Here is a 15,656-nt window from a genome sequence, read left to right as displayed (position 1 = left end):
ACCGACAGAAGCTGATTGCAGAAACTACCAGAAAATTCTCCTTCCTGACATGGCAAAGGGCCCTTCGTCCTTCTGCCCTGATGTCTGCTGCTCTGAGATGGCCAAGATTTTCTCTTGCACAGTTGGAGCCTGGAGTCCTTGGACTTTGCCAGTGTCCAGAAAGCTCAGCTCCACCCTGGCTGCTGGAGCTGGTCTACCAGGCGCAGCTCTGGACTTCAGTAAATGGCCATGTGCTCCAGTAAGGACAGAAGGACAGCTTCCAAGTGCCGTGTCACAAGCTGTGTGGGGGAGTCCAGCCACTTCCCCTTGAGCCTCGTTGTCTTCTGGCTCGAGCTCAAGCTGAAGAGATGCTGGGCTGTGGCGGGCTATGAGTGGGAAAATAAAAGCAGTATTTTCTCATGTCCCTGTGGCTGTGGAGGAAACTCCCTGAAGCTGGGTTGGCAGTGTTGGAGGGGGGATAAGTTCACAGGAGGAATTCGCTTTTCCCTTGGCCTCATCCCAGATGGTATCAAGACTCTTGCTTGGAGATAAATCCCCTCCCACCACTGTTAAATAGCGAGATTTTAACCATTCATAGGATCTAGCAAGAGATGACCCTCAGCCCTCCTGCCCCCCTTCCCTGTTGCACTGGAAGCATGGACTGGAAACAGATCCCATCATGACTTTATCACAGTGAAGACAAGAGTTTACAGTCCCATTTTCCTCCTTCCTGCCTCAGAGTTGTCTCCATGCCTGTATGTGATGGAACAATCTGAAAGCAGGAATTTTGCTCCAAAAATGTCCCTTTTGTTCCCTCTGCTGGGCGGCCCGCAGCTGTGTGCATGACACTAGAGTGCAGTGGCAGGTGACTGTTGCTGGCTGGGTGACAGAGGAGCTCTGCCATGTCTGTGAGAAGGGCTTTGGGTCAGCGGAACCTAAGGGAGCCTTGTGCTGCTGCCAGCGGTGAAGGACACGCAGTGCCAGTGCTCGTGGCTTGGCAGGGCTCAGGTCCTTGGCAGCCCCCTGCAGCACCCCAGAAAGGGGCCATTGAGCCTGTTGCCCGAGTCAGGAGGGCACAATAAAGAAGATGTGTCCGGGCGGCAGCCTGGAATGGGCTCGTGTGTCGGGAACAAATGAGCCTTTGTACCAGGCGCTGCCTTCAGCCGGAGATTTGTCAGCTTGGGAGCTGGGATGCTAATGCAGGGCTCTGTGCCCAGCCCTGCCGCTGGTTCAGGGCTAACCGGCAGCTGGCGGCACACTCACCAGTTCTCCCTTCGCTGTGGGAGGTCTCTGCAGCAGGTCCTGCTTGCCACGGTGCGCTGAGTAGCTGCAGGAGACAGGACTCCCCTGGCCTCTCAAGTGCTGGCATCCAGCAACCCGGCCTGAGCCATGAGCTCTGCATATGTGCGGGCTCTGCGTGTGTGCAGGCTCTGCGTGTGCCTTGCAGTACGGCCAGTCCCCAGGAATGGCTTCAGGGTGACCGGGACAGGGCTGTAATGGATCAGGATGGCAACGTCACTGTGTCTGGGGCTTTGAGAAGTATCTCTTGGAAGAGTTCAGGGCTGAGTGGGACTGCTTGAGGTCTGTCCCCTGGGGTTCCTCTTCCATCTCTGGGTGCAGCATTGGTGCGGAGCTGAGGGTGGCTGTGCCTGCCAGGTGATGGAGTGCTGCCCTCTCCAGAGCGGTGTGGTTGGTGGTGGGGTACGCAAAACCACAGATGGGCTGAGAAGCTGCTGATAGGGTTGGGACAAGATTGTGTTGGGAAGGATCGCCTGCGCGAAGTTGTGTAGGGTGCTCTAGGCTTTTGATTTTGTGGTGATTTTGTCCATCTGCTTGCTGCTACTTCAGCCTCACAGGGAGTGTGCTGCTGCTGCATTTTGTTCATGGTATGTCCTGATATTTCATCCTTTCTGACCCAAGAGCACTGTTCTCCATGAAAACTTTGTCCAGCTCTCTCCAAGCAAGACTACAAAAATTTGTTGAGAAAGAAAGGAGAGCTTAGTGCATGTTCTGCCACACTCTGCCACAGTTGCAAATCCACCACAGACACCAGCTCTTCCAGAGGTGGGGGGTGCTAAGGGGCATTGCAGGGCCCGGGAACAGGCTGGGATGAGTGTGACATCTCTTCTGGCTCTGAAAAACACTGTGTACTCAGAGAGGAAGCAGCAACCACAGGAAAAGGGTAGTTGCTGAACTCAAATTTCTAAGAATTAAGCAACCTGTTTCAAAGCATGAAATCTGTTGAGCAAGAGAACCATTTACCCTCATGAGGCAGGTGTGACCGGTAAAACAAGGCAGCAGAGTCCTGCAGTTCAGCTGCCAGACAGGGCAAATACTTCCTTAGCCCTCCCCACACAGGGTGTCCCCCGTTTTCCTCCCTTTCCTCCTTCTGTTTTCAGAAGCCATCTAGTCACTCCTATACCACACACTGCAGTTTTTATCCCTGTTGTCTGCTCCACACTTTAGTGTGGGCTTGGGCTGCGTGGGCACTGCTGGCACATCTTGCCCAGTTTTGGGGGAGGTGGGTACATGGTTGCCTCAAGCAGCGTATACATACAAATGAATACATGAAAAAGGAGCCTAGATAAGGATTGCTTTGCCCAGCGTTTTCTCCACAGGACCCTGATATGGAGAGAAAGAGGGCCTGGTAGCTGTTAATTCTGGGATCCTGGCTTATCAGTGGCAGATGCTTTTTGACTTCATAGAGGGCAGATCAAGAGATGGGGGAACAGCTTAGTCAACCCCTCTGCTGCTGCAGTGCCATGCAGAGCAGTAAGTGCAGCTGTGCTGTCTGCTGGGAGCTTTCTGTGCCCCAGGGAAGTGGCCTGTGGGTGGGTGTATGACGGAACTTGGTAGCACAACCCAAGTGGGAGGGCTGCTGTACCTCCCAGGTGTGTACTTTGCACAGAAGGGAGTACTAGGTTGCTCTGGGAAGAGTGAATTCAGACTGTGTGTCTGTCCCAAGTGGCTGCAGTTCAGTCCCTCTATGCTCAGGAGGGCAAAATCTCTCTGAGTCGTTTGCTCTGTAGCTGCTTCTGCAAGCCAGCACGTAAGTGGAAACAGATGGCGTCGTCTCGGCGGTTAGTAGGAATCTCTCACTGCTGGAAAACTGCTAATGAAGTTTGGGGCCGGACTGAAGAACACCGAGGCTGCTGTGCTGATGGGGCATGCCGGCTCCTGGCTCTGTGCTGGGGTGCCAGTTGCCACTTCTCTGTTGCAGAGCAGTGGGATTGCTGAGCAGCCTCCCAGCCCAGTGAGCTGCAGCGTTTCCTGTAACAGCTTCAGACAGAATGTTCCTCTGGGTACCACAGAGCCATCAGGACCTATGAGAGTCCGTCAGTCTTGGTAAATAATCCTTATGGGCATCGTTATTGTGAGCTCTGGACCTCGCACCTGCATTATGGAAGGGCATGGGTAGCTCTCGTATTCAACACGATCTCGGCTAAGACTCTGAGCCAGATACTTCTCCATCCAATAGGGTCTTTTGCACTATTTCTTTATGGGTCAGCATTTCTGATGAATAGAAGCAATGCTCAGCAGTTACTGACTATTCTTAAACTTGAAAGAAGCTTTGTTTGCATTCCCTTTGACAGCACAATTTGATTTAGATATTCAGTGACTTGAAGTTTTCTCTCATCATCATAGCATTTAATAAAAATGTGGGTCTCCAGTTGTGCTGCAGGGCACAGAGAAGTGGTGACTTGCGCAGCAAAGGTGCAACCAGGCGTGATGTTTGCTGGAGCAAGTAGATGGGGGAGAAGGGAAGAGAAAGGTGTTGGAGAGCATCTCTTTATTCCCTTTTTTATTCTTCTGACAGCATCCTCCCAGACATGGCTTTGGTGTCTGCACTGGCAGGGTGCAAGGAGCTGGCATGGACACTGGATGGCTGCACAGCCACGGGGAACTGGGGAATAATCCTGGTCCCCAGGTTCTCTCCGTTAACCTCAGCTGCACCAGCCTTGGGCTGTAAAACATGTTGATAGCCTTTGAAGTGTGGGACTACCCCTGCGTTTGCTGCCTTGCAGTCCTCACTTTTTCTTCTTTCGTGCAGCAAACTCCCAGGCTTTACATCTGCATGGCCAGTGCCACAGCCATGTTGGTGGTCCAGCAGGACCAGCTTCTCCTCTACTGTACTCTGTCAGGTGGAAATGGTGTGTCTGCATCTCTGCAGGTCCTGGGGATGCTTTTGCAACCATCATGGCTTCAGGGATCAGCACTGCTTCCCAGAGAGCCACTGCTTCATAGCAGGGGAGGAGGACAGACAACCTGCGGGCTCAGTGAGCATCTCTGCAGATACTTCATGTGAGCATATGCTCCTGTGACACAGCTTTTGTGTTGATTTACTCCAATTTCGTTGTTCTTCTATCTCTTCCTCAGATTTCCTGCAGGAGAGTGTTATGATCTTTTTCTGAGAGCATCTCTCACCATTGCTGATAATCGGGTGTGCTTTTTTAGGCACTGCCTGAAAGCAGTGTTTTGCACCACAGCTCATAAATTGAGGTGTGCTGATTAGCTAATTGCTTCTAATTGCCAACAACATCACATTAATTTTCATCACACACATTTTCCGTGTCATTTGGGGAGAAGGGGCAGGGTGCAGGTGTGGGAGGGAAAGCCGTGTTTGCCAGACTGGAAAGGACAAATGCTTCTGCAGCGAAATACTCAAACTGTTGTGCAGCTCACTCTGCTGTTTATATCGAACCAAGAGCAACATCCAAGGGAGGAAAGGAGCAGAATTTCCCTCTGACTAATGCTGCTGGATCGTACAGAGCTGCGGGGGAACTGCCAGCCAGAGGAACCATCAGGAGGAAAAAGGAAATGGAAAGGGAATCTAATTATCCATCTGCAAAGACAGACACTAGTCATGAATCAGGGCCCAGCCCTGGGCAGGCTGATGTGGGCAGAGAGGTTTGCGCAGACTGGTGGCGCTGGGAAATGGGCTCCCAGGGGTCCCCTCTGGGGTGGCAGATGGTTGAGCACACGTCATGGGGAGGTGGGTGAGACTGGAAGCCACGTAGCTGTGTTTGATACTGCCAGGCTCTGAGGAATGGCACTTTGCAGCCAGGTATGGCTGTGTCTCCTCTCGGTGGAAGAGGAGGGTGGGTAGAGCCGTGCAGGTGCACAGGGAGGAGGGTAAATGCCTGGCACCTTCCAGCAGGCTCTTCTCCATTAGCTGGGCTAGTGGTGCAAGTCTGAGGGTGAGGGAAGGAAGGTGGAAGGTCCCTGCGAGCCTCTGGCGTCTCAGTGAGCGTGCAGCAGGACTGTGCTCAGTGTTACTGCAGAGTGTCTGCACGGGAGCAGGGAGGGAGGGTGAGAGAATGGAGCCTGGGGGTCTGAGCACTGTGGGGAGACCTGGAGGAGACCCCCTGGAAAGGAGAAGATGCCTCTTCCTCCTAGTCATGAAAAGCAGCAGTCTGTCTGTCCTTGAGGGGTGCAGTCTGCAGAGCTTGTTGGGGTTATTCATCACGCGGTCTGGGGCTGGCTTTCCTCTCCTTGTGTGCTTCCCAGGGCTGAAGGTTGCTTTAGAGAGCTGCCTTTTTTTCTCCTTAACTAATGGAATTAAAAATGATCTACTGAGCTAAGAATGGGCTCATTCTCCTCTCTTGTGGGCATCAGCTACTCCTAAAGTTATGTTAATTGTAGCTGAGAGACCCAAACAGAGGTTGGGAGCAGCCCCAAGACAGCTGGCTCATGTTCTCCCACTATTGTTTTCAGGAGCCTGCTGGGAGGACAGCAGGGTTAAGAAAAACCTCCTTGCACAGCTGGGACTATCCATGAGATGGGTGTACTGGGGATGAACCAGGAGCATCCCTGCTTGGGTGGAGCATCCCTTTTCCAGCCTTATTTGTCCACTGTCTTGCTCTCCGTGGTCCCTGCTCGGTGCGCTGTTTGCAGATGTGGTGCCCCAGCCTGGACTGTCTTCCCCAGCGATGCCCTTGGATTAGCCCCGCTGGACCAGGCGTGAGTGTCTCAGGCTACTCAGAGGCCATGATGTCCTTTTCAGGTCAGGATCCAGCCTCTTTGGTAGACAGGCCTGATCCTGCATCCCTTACTCACGTGAGCAGTCGTCTCTATTTCATGGGACTACTCGGTGAGTAAGGATCGCAGGATTGGGACCACTACCTGTAACTTTAAAGTGGACCTTCTGTAGGATCCTGTCCCCAGCCTTTTGCTGTTCATGGAAGTTAATGTGCATCAATAGCTTCCAAAACTGCTGATGCTCTTGTCATTTGGATGGAGAACCTGAAAGCTGGAGAAGCAGGGCCCTACCATTTCTGAGGTTAAATCTCCATTATTTTCCACCCTCTCCGTCCAAACAGCTCCCAGTCCAGCCAGCTTCCGTGCCTTGGAGCAATGTGTACCTGTTCGTCTCCGAAGTGTTCCTGTTCCCGGCTTCCTGAGGCTGGCAGGGCTCTGCTCTGCCTCTCTCTGCTTTTCCCAGCTGTGGCTTTGAGATGACAGGAAGGGAATCAATTTAAGCCCGATTTGTGGTGCAGAACTGGAGGATGAAGCAGAGGGAAAGATGAGTAGCAGTAGTGCTGAGAGACTGCTGCAGGCCTTTCTGCACCACCTGGTTTCTCCTGAACAGGCTAAATTTGGAAACCTCTTGTTCGCTAATGTTTTGAACATGTTTGCAGTTAGAGATGCCAGTGCCTATGACCCTACATGTGGCGAAAGCAATGAGTATTGCATGTTCAATCTGCAGATTTATTTCTTCTGTCCCTGCTTAGGGGGAGCTGGGGTGGGAGCTCACAGTTCAGAGCTGAGCCCTGTCCCCCACAGGACCTGCTCTTCTGCGGGACGGCTTCTCCCTCGCGTGGAACTCGTCGGTACCGCACCGAGAAGATCTGGCCGGAAGTGACTCCTCCTGTGCATCTGCAGAGAGGAGAGCAGCCAAGCGTCAAATGGAAAAGTTCCAGCCAGTTCTACATCTGCCCTATTTGTTACGTTTTGCAGATTATCCTAAATGATAGGAGCTGGGTGTGACGAGCTGTGAACTTGCTCCAGAGGCAGTCATGAGTTTAAACAAGTGGGAGGCAATTTATGGCTGTTGATCCTTTTTCAGAGCTGTAAGTGGAGGCATCGGGTGCGTCACATGGTGCCTCTTGGGAAGTGTGAGGCACTTCACGTGGAAGCAGGGGACACAAATGCCTTTAAAATGGAATTTGATTGATTTTTGGAGGGATTATGTGGCAAAGCAGCAGTGATCCTTGAGCGGAAATTAAAACTTGACCTGTGGGGTAGGTAAAAGTGAAGGCAAGACATCTGGTTGCTGTGCTGATAGTGCTTGTACCACTGTATGTACAGGAGATTAATCCTGTGCTTTGGGATCCCTGCAGTGCTGGTATGGTTTCTTGCTTTTCTCTGAGTATCAAAGGATGAAGCCTGTCTGAAGTGCCAGGGCTCTGATGCTCACAGTAACCACTTACCTAGAGCCTTGTGTAACAGTTCAAGGCTAAATTAATCATGAGAATTTAGCAAGGCATTTTCTCTTGGGTCAAGTCAGCAGGAGCCTCAGGGTGAATGTGTAGCTCTCCTGGTGATAGAGCAGCAGAGTCTAAACCTTGTGACACCCATGAGATTCACCTGTCTGGAGTCAACACTGATTTCCCATGCAGTGGGAGCGGAGGCAGCAGGAGGAGAAGGTGGGAACTGAGCCATGGATGTTCCCAGCTGCACACCCACAGGGGTGCTCCTCAGCCTCCGGTGCCCTGGTCCAAGCTGGGACCGGGCCTCCTGCTCTGTTCCAGGTTTATTGCCTGTTGCTGCTCCTGTTTGACTTGAGCAAGCACCTCTTGAACTTCTCCTCCCGTCCTGGTAGAAGACAGCCAGGAACCAAATTTCCTTTCTATGGGGAATTCCAAAAATAGCTTTGTCCACTTCAGAGGAAAAAACATAAATGTTGTCATGGCATGACTATACTGACCTTGCCGACGCATGGATATATCAAGTTTCACAACCCTCTGCGCAGGTCAGGCCGGCTGGGTGCCTCCCTGACAGGACCCTATTGCCTGCTCTGTGCTGCTCAAGAGTGTCTGTCAGGATGAGGCTGAAGATTTTCCTGCCGCGTCCTGAGCACTCTAAGTTTTTTTTAAATGGGTGTATCACTTCCACATCTGATGACTGTGCAATAGCACAGCCCTGTGTCTGCCTTCAGTTAGTGCTGTTGGTGAAGCCTGGCTCCTTGTTCTTTGCTCCTTGGGCTGGCGGTGTGGAGGGCAGCATGGGGGTTCACCCCCGCCTGCTCTTACAAGGCTGATGGGCTACTCTTGAGGAGCATTTCTACGCTCCAGCCAGCTGCCCAGTGCTGAATTTCATGTTCTGTGAGATTACATCTAAATACCTGAAATAGTGTGTTTTCTCGCCTCTTCCCAGAGCCCATCTTCAGTGCTGCAGGCTAGAAATTTCCTCTGACAAAAGAAGTAGGACATTGCTCCATCACTGCTAGTGCACAGCCACAGCTCTTCCCACACGTGCTGTGTCCCTGCCAGGAGCAGCCCTTGAGGCTGTGCTCACCCCACGCTGGCTTTTACAAGCCAAAGGAGAGGGGACATTGCAGAAGGATGGGTGTGCGGTTTTGCTCTGCCCTGGCTCCATTGTTAGTAAGCAAATGCTTAACACAGAGGGACCGGGCTGTGCCAGACAGTGGTCGCTGATTATTTTTTTTGTCTTCCTCTTTTGCTGTCACAGTTTGACAAAGAAGGGCTGGTCTTTGAGGTGGAATTGGCTTGGTGTACCCCGAGCCTACCTTTCCCTTGCTGAGTGATCAGCTGGTTGGAACCGAGCAGCTCTCCTCTCTGGCAGTCACAGCTCTGGATTCTGCTGCCAGCTTCACCCCAAGCTGCTGCCGCCACCCGCCTGGAGAGGAGGTTAGAGCTACCTGTGGTTCACAAGCCAGGGGAAGAAACACTTCAGTTTTATTCTAGGTCTTGAAAGGGCAAAGATGTGCATTGCTCTGCTGCACACCAGATGTGAGATGTCCTGTGTGCTATTTTTCCTCTTTTAAGAGTGTTGTACAGGCTGCGGTTTACTCTAGGCATTTCCAGGGGCTGCGTGGAAAGGGAGGGGGACAATCAGAAAGGACAGGGGCAAAATAAGGTTGGCTTGGCTGTCTTTGGAAAGTTTGCACACAGACCAACCTGAGCCAATGGCTCTGGGTGTCTTATGTGGCACATCTGATGGACACAAACGTGTCCTCTCCATGGCCTGTCATTTCTGGTTTGGTGACTCTGGGTAGGAGAGGAGCCAAGATGAGCATCTGTAGGAGAGAGAGAGGAAGTGAAGTATGGGACCAGTTGACGCACCTTCAACACTTTGAAAGATATAGAGTTGTCCAGGCAGTCTTAAGATGCTCTCTGTAGCCAAGACCTACCCTTCTGGGTTTCTTTTCTTAAACCACTTTCTGCATTCCCAGGCATGGCCTCCTGACTGGAGTTCCTCCCTGGCTGCCAGTCCTGAGAGCGAGTGTGATGTGTGAGAGCTCAAGGCACTCAGGAGACAGCGGCTCCTTGTTCCTCTCTGCACTGTCAGCACTGATCTTGGGGCTATGATCAACACTGTGGTTTTGTTGCAACCAAATCATTGTTGACTTCATCTGTGATCCAAGTTCAGAAGAATGCTCTGATTTGGTACAGTGGGCTTGTGGGGACACAGCATGACTCTATGTACCCATGGAAGATGCTTGTGGTTGTTGGCCATGTGGCCTGTGGTCCCCAGTCAAGGATTTACCAAGCCATGAGTATTCATGGAGATTGGACAGGATTTGCTTGCAGCGATTGTGGCTTATGTTGTGGAAGGACTGGTGAAACCTCTGTGTTATCCCAAGTAAATTTGGATGCATCTTTGGGCTGCCCAGTGCAGACAGTGTGGTACCTTCATTGCTCCTTGGCCATGCACAAGCTGCGAACCACAGTGGTGGAGTCCTCCAGTGAGGAAAGCAGGGATTAGGTATTGTGAATCTCAGAGAAAAAAAACAGTGTCATGAGCATGGCTTGACCTGCTGGTGGGCTGGGAGGATGTTATAGGATTATCGTCTCCCTGAGGAATGGAGCAACACTGCAAAGCAGGGGCAGAGCTGCCAAACAGGGATGTGCTCTGAGAGGTGCCAATTCTTGTCACACCTGGGTCTCAGTCCAGACCCTCTACTTGACTGTTACAGGCAGAGATGATTGGGAACACAATCCAGGGGGTGTAATTTAAGGATGCTGCTGGCAGAACAGGATGGTTTGGAAAAAGGCTTTGTGCATGTAATATGGCAGGAGTTTTCTTGCTCAGGGATTGTTTCCCAGCTCTCCTTCATTTATTTTTCTCAGCCTTTAGGACCCTGTGCTTGCAACTTCTGAGATTGCCTTCCCTAAGTCTGCAGGATGGCAGCATAGGTAGAACACTGTTCTTTTTCCTCCTTCTTTCCTTTTTTATCAGCATGTGGTATGTTTCTAAGATCTTTCCAGTCTCACAGGTGCCACCAATAGGCCACTGGAACCCTTGCAGTAACTTGGTACCTTATAGCAGAACCTGGTGTCTGCCATGCTTGGGGTGCATGGTGGAGGCCCTGGGTGGTGGCCTGAGGTGACCAGGGCAGACCCTGCGGATCAGGTGCTCTCTGGAGCTGCTGCCAGAGACCTGTGGTCCCCAGAGAAGCAGCAGGAGCTCTGGCTGGGAGCGAGGTGGGAGTGTGGTTGCAGCCTGCGTCCTTCCCTGTTTGTGAGCAGAAAGCTGCTCAGGAACCTGTGTGGCAAGTGGCAGGTTCCTCCAGCACCACCAGTGTTGCCATCTTGTGTGACTTTATTATAGGTGGTGTGATGTTAACCCCCCAGTTTCTGGAATCATATGATTATATGAGATTATCAGCTTTTGTCTGTTTCAGATAAATTCCTGTTCAGTTTCTATGGCACCATAGAAAAGTGGGAAAGCAGGTCTTATATGTAGATTCAGAATCCAAACTTGAGATTTAAATGATTTTTCTGTGCATGCTAGGCCATTGCTGGACTGGGTACTTGTGCTTAACAAATACACATATTACACCTATTTATTTTGAAATGTCTTCAAAGCTGAAATGGTTGCTGTATGGTCCAGAATACATCAGCTGCTATTCCAATTGGATTCAGAGATGAGGCTGCAATATCGTGTGGACTAGACAACAGATGGACCTGCACTATGTGGAGGCAGATCCATGTCAACCAGGGCTAGGATCTGGGGCTTAAGTTTGGACTCAGCTTTTGGGGTGTTTTTTAGACCTTCGCACGCACAACCAGAAGCAGCACATTTTTGCTGAGAGCAGGTTTCCTTGCAGCAAACCTCTGTCTTGGCTGCATCAGTCAGGATGTCTAAGAAACCCTCCAGCTGAATAAGCCCATCTGACAAAAGGAGTCAGACTCATGGCTGGGACAGCATCCGGTACGTGCGCAGCCTCTCCGCGGGATGCTGGCAGAGTGAGAGACAAGAGACGTGTCCTCTGGCCCGCGGCCGCGGTGGCTTTTGTCCTGTCCTTGCCAGCAGGCTCCTCCCGCCGCACGGGTGCAGGCAGGAAATCCCGGGCAGCTGCCGTGGGAGCCATCGCCTCTCCACTCTCCTCACCTCTCTCCTTGCCTTGCCGGGCTGCGAGGCGAGCTGAGCCAGCCCTGCGTGTGTGTGCATGCGTAGGCGGGGGGGCTGCCGCATGGATTTAGCGAAGGCTGGGAGGGAACACATGGGTTGGGTTTTTTTTTCTTGGCCCGCGGTGGCTGTCCGTCCTGCCGGTCGCGGTTATGGATTCAATCATTATTCAGGAGCGGTTAGTGGAGCGGCTGCTTTCTCCCCGAACGCAGGCACAGCGAAGCCACCCGGCCAAGCTGAAGGTACGGGGATGTATTTATAGCACTGTGCAAGCCGGGGAGCAGCGGGGACAGGAGGGGGAGGATGGTGCCCGAGCAGACGTGTGCAGCACAAGATGAGACTTCTGAGGAGCAGAGGAGTGGAAAGACACTGGTAAGGGAGAGAGGATGGGGACAGGAGGAGGGGGGCAGCCCCTGCAGGAGCAGAGCCAAGGGGCACGATGGACAGCTGGGAGATGCGTGACATATTTTTGTGCGGTTATTTGATGCAGCGATTCCCGACTGAATGGCGTGTGTGTGCCTGGGGGGGGCTTGGGGCAGGAGTAAGAGCTGCGTATGTGCTCAAACAGAGTCTGGTTTGTGTTATCATGTTAACACTGTCCCTTGCTAGCCTGTTTTCTTTCTGCAGCAGCAAATGCTGGTGGGCTAGTGGTTTTGCTGAGACTCCCATGCTCAGCACCAGGCCTGAGGAAACAGATGTACATGGGAGATGCCCCAGGGGCTGCTTGCGTTCTGAATTTATACAGCTTCCTGGCAATGAAAGGAAGCAAAGGGTCTGCTTCTCCTCTGGGGCTGGGCTGTGCTTGTTTGTGCGGACGCAGATGTGGCGGCTGTGCCTGGCCAGAGGGGAGCAGCTGAAGGAAGGGCTGCCCTGGAGGCAGCGACACCAAGAGAGCCCACCGCAAAGAAATAGAGACACCAGGATCCCAGCAGAAGCTCCAGAATTTCTGGGATTTGCTCCAGACCTGGAGTAGAGGCTGTTGTTCAAATTTTCTGTGGTCCCATGGTGCTTGATTTTAGCCCTTTGGAATATACCCAGCAAGGCTCCATTTATCCTCAGGCTGAATGGTGAATTCACACAGGGTCTGTATTGGTTTAAACAGTGTGTCCACCAAGCAGGTGAGGAGGGAGTGAGGGATGGCAGGAACGATGAAGGCCGTGATGTGTACCCTGGCTTGTAGGTGCAGACAGCCCTGTGGACACCTCGATACCAGGGATGGCTTCTCCCCTATGCAACAGATCCCAAATGTTTCTGCCTCCAACAGGAACAGGACTTGAACCCACCAGTGCTTTGTTCCTTGGCTTGAACTCTCAGGGAGAACACTGTGGGCCAGGGGGCCTTGGCGACTTTGGCTAGGTGGTGAAGGATGTGAGGTCGTGATGTGTTGCTGTGATGTCTGGTGAACCAGTGAGTGTGTGCTGAGGGAGAAGTCAGACATGTTTTTCTTGGCATGGGGTGCTTTGGCTTGTAACAGGGCCCCAAAGATCGGCCACATCTGTTGGTGTCCTCTGCTGCGGTGTGTGGGCACGTTCCCAGGCATATGCGAGTGGGACGCTGGGGGCAACCAAGACATCATGTGGAGGAGGCGATGGGGAGAGGGGCTCCACACGCCAGAGTGCCGCAGGCTCTGCTGCCCGGGGCCCGTTCCTGACAGCTGGGGCTGGCCAGGGAAGCAAAGTACAGCGACCGGCTGTCCCAGCTTGTGTCAGCTTGATGGGAGCTGGCTCGTGAGGGTCAGGAGCACATAGGAGGGGGCTGTGATGCCTCGAGAAATTCCCTCAGTCCAAGTCTCTCATCTAATTAATGGATTTTAGCTTTTCACAACTCAGAAAGCCACCTGCATCCCTCAGTAGCCCTTGCAGCCCTCTACACCCTCTTCAGCGCCCTCCATCCTGTATACAGTCACTCTGCAGGTAGCGTCTGCGGCTGGTTGGAGGGAGGCACGGCTGGGGACAGAGCTTTTCCCCTTGCGCCTCTGGCTGCCTCCCACTGCGAGGGAAGCTCTGCTCTTGGTATCGTGCTCAGCTCTGACCTCCCTTAGTGCAAGGAAAATGACTCCATGACTCTCGGGTAAAGTGCAGTGTCCTGCGCCAGCTGGGAATTGCTAATTTTAAATGTTACGATTCCACCAGGCTATGCAGAGGTAACCAAAGGTACCAGAGGTTTCTTGGTTGGGCTGAACAGAAACGAAAGATCAGGTTCAGCCAGTTACACCTGGCTGAAGTAAGTGGAGTTGCACCAGAGCTCAGTTCCCCAGTGTCTTCATTGTCAGCCCTTAGTCATCTAGGTTAAAAACCAAAGAAAATAAGAGAAACACGCCCTGAGCCTCAGGTATGGTTTTATTAGCACAATACTAGTACTATTTCGCATATCAATTCAGCTGAGAGAGCAGGTGCTCGTTGTCTTTCCAGTCTGGTGAAGATCCAGGTGGGTCTTTTCCTGCTCTGACACCCAGCTTGGCTGTATGAGAAGTGCAAGGGGAAGGATGTTGTATATTTGTGCCCCGCACTGAGCAACACTGGTCCTTGCACTGTGGCTGAGGATGCCCAAAGATGCTCACATGGGTGGACATGCAGCCAGAGGCTGCTCAGGAGCTGCATTGCCCACCTGCAGCATGGAAATAGGTGCAAGCCAGCATTGCCCTAAGCTTGACACACTGAACTGTAATTTCTGTTTCTCTGAGAGTGTGTCCCAGGAGTGGAGATAGTTAAACTTAGGAACACAGGTCTTCTGTGCCCTACCTGGAGAACCAGTGCCAGAGAGCTGTGGGGTGAGGACAGCTGTATAGTTGAAGGCATCTGGGGCTGGGTGGGAGCTGGGGCTGGTTTTGACAAACTCCTGCCTCTGTGGAATTGCCTGTGGTGTGAATCCCAGGGGTATGTTTATTTTAAGTAGTGTTGAAAAGATGAGTCTTATGATGTCTCTAGCTCAGGCATTTGTGAACGGCTGCTTCCCCTTGGGTCTAGCTTGAAAAATACGTGAGAAGGGAGTTGTTTACCAGAGTCCATGCCCACACTCCCTCTGCGATGGGGCCTGGGGAGGGGATGCGCTGCTGTGGGGGTGTGGGCTGTGAAGGCCCGGGGTGCTCAATGGGTGGATGGATGGAGCGACTGGGCTGTGTGGCACACAGTTATGAACCATGTTCGCCTTTTGGGATGCACCCTGCACAAGCGTCCAGCAATACCATATGTAAACCCTCACCAAAAACATCTTGCCTGTGTTCTCAATTCTTTTGCATCTTCCTGTGCTCCTTGAACTTCTGTCTCTTCAGAATAACACTAGAGATTACTCAGGATTTCCTCTTACTTAGCCAGGAGTGGCTGTGACACAGCAGGAAATAATCCTGTCTGAGGTCAAACAGAAGCCAAGCCACTGTGTCTTCCTCTAGACATGGCTCAGGACACCATGAACCCAGGGATGTTGGTTACAGAGAGCTCGCCATCACGTACCGCTTGTGCCTCTGGAGGGAGGGATGCAGAAATCGGTCTGAAAGACTAGGGGACATGTGACATTTGGTGACTCTGCTGTGAAGGGACCCTGGAACTGTGCAGGAGAAGCAGAGTGAGGAAGGTTGTGTATCAGTAGCAGCCCCAGATGTGCTCTCTAGTGGGAATGGTGGGATGTGCCTTTTCCCTTGTGCTCTCCATGCTGGGAGGCTGGTGGAAGCAGCCGAGCAGGGCTGTGACTGGGAGGACATGGCGTCCGTGCCCACCTGCGGGAAGGGCAGAAGTCCCTGAGCCTCGAGGAACTGTGTGCCCTGCCCTATAGCACTGCCAGGGCAGGGACCAGCCCTCCTCCACCCCGCTCTGCCTCAGGGGCTTCTTGAGTCCAACTCTGTGTCACTGTGTGGGGCTCGAGCAGGAGGGCTGGCACACCCTGACCTCTCCCGTCCGCCTCTGCCCCGCAGGACCATGAGAAGCAGTACGTGGGCTTTGCCACTCTGCCCAACCAGGTCCACCGGAAATCCGTCAAGAAAGGTTTCGACTTCACCCTGATGGTCGCAGGTGAGACTGCCCATGGATGGAGGTGGCTGGGCCATATAGTGGGTGGGTGGAAGGGACCAGCTCTCCTCACTTCCCTTA

General features: G+C 52.6%; 1 protein-coding gene across 5 annotated transcripts in view; it reads left to right on the top strand.

Annotated features, from left to right (window-relative positions):
* The window catches only part of SEPTIN5 (septin 5), a 41,941-nt gene that overhangs the window by 15,866 nt on the left and 10,419 nt on the right, over window positions 1–15,656 (top strand). For 3 of the 5 annotated variants that reach the window (XM_065851425.2, XM_071815908.1, XM_065851427.2), the window contains one exon: window positions 15,482–15,578. In XM_065851425.2, coding sequence (XP_065707497.1) covers window positions 15,482–15,578 — 97 coding nt within the window. Of the gene's footprint in view, window positions 1–11,578; window positions 11,817–11,850; window positions 11,947–15,481; window positions 15,579–15,656 lie in introns of those variants that run through there. The other 2 variants (XM_065851423.2, XM_065851424.2) reach the window with 2 other exon arrangements.

This window comes from Patagioenas fasciata, chromosome 17 (genome assembly GCF_037038585.1).
Source record: "Patagioenas fasciata isolate bPatFas1 chromosome 17, bPatFas1.hap1, whole genome shotgun sequence".
Classification (NCBI taxonomy): domain Eukaryota; kingdom Metazoa; phylum Chordata; class Aves; order Columbiformes; family Columbidae; genus Patagioenas; species Patagioenas fasciata.
Note: the sequence above shows the minus strand (reverse complement) of the source record. Positions and strands in the feature narration are given on the sequence as shown.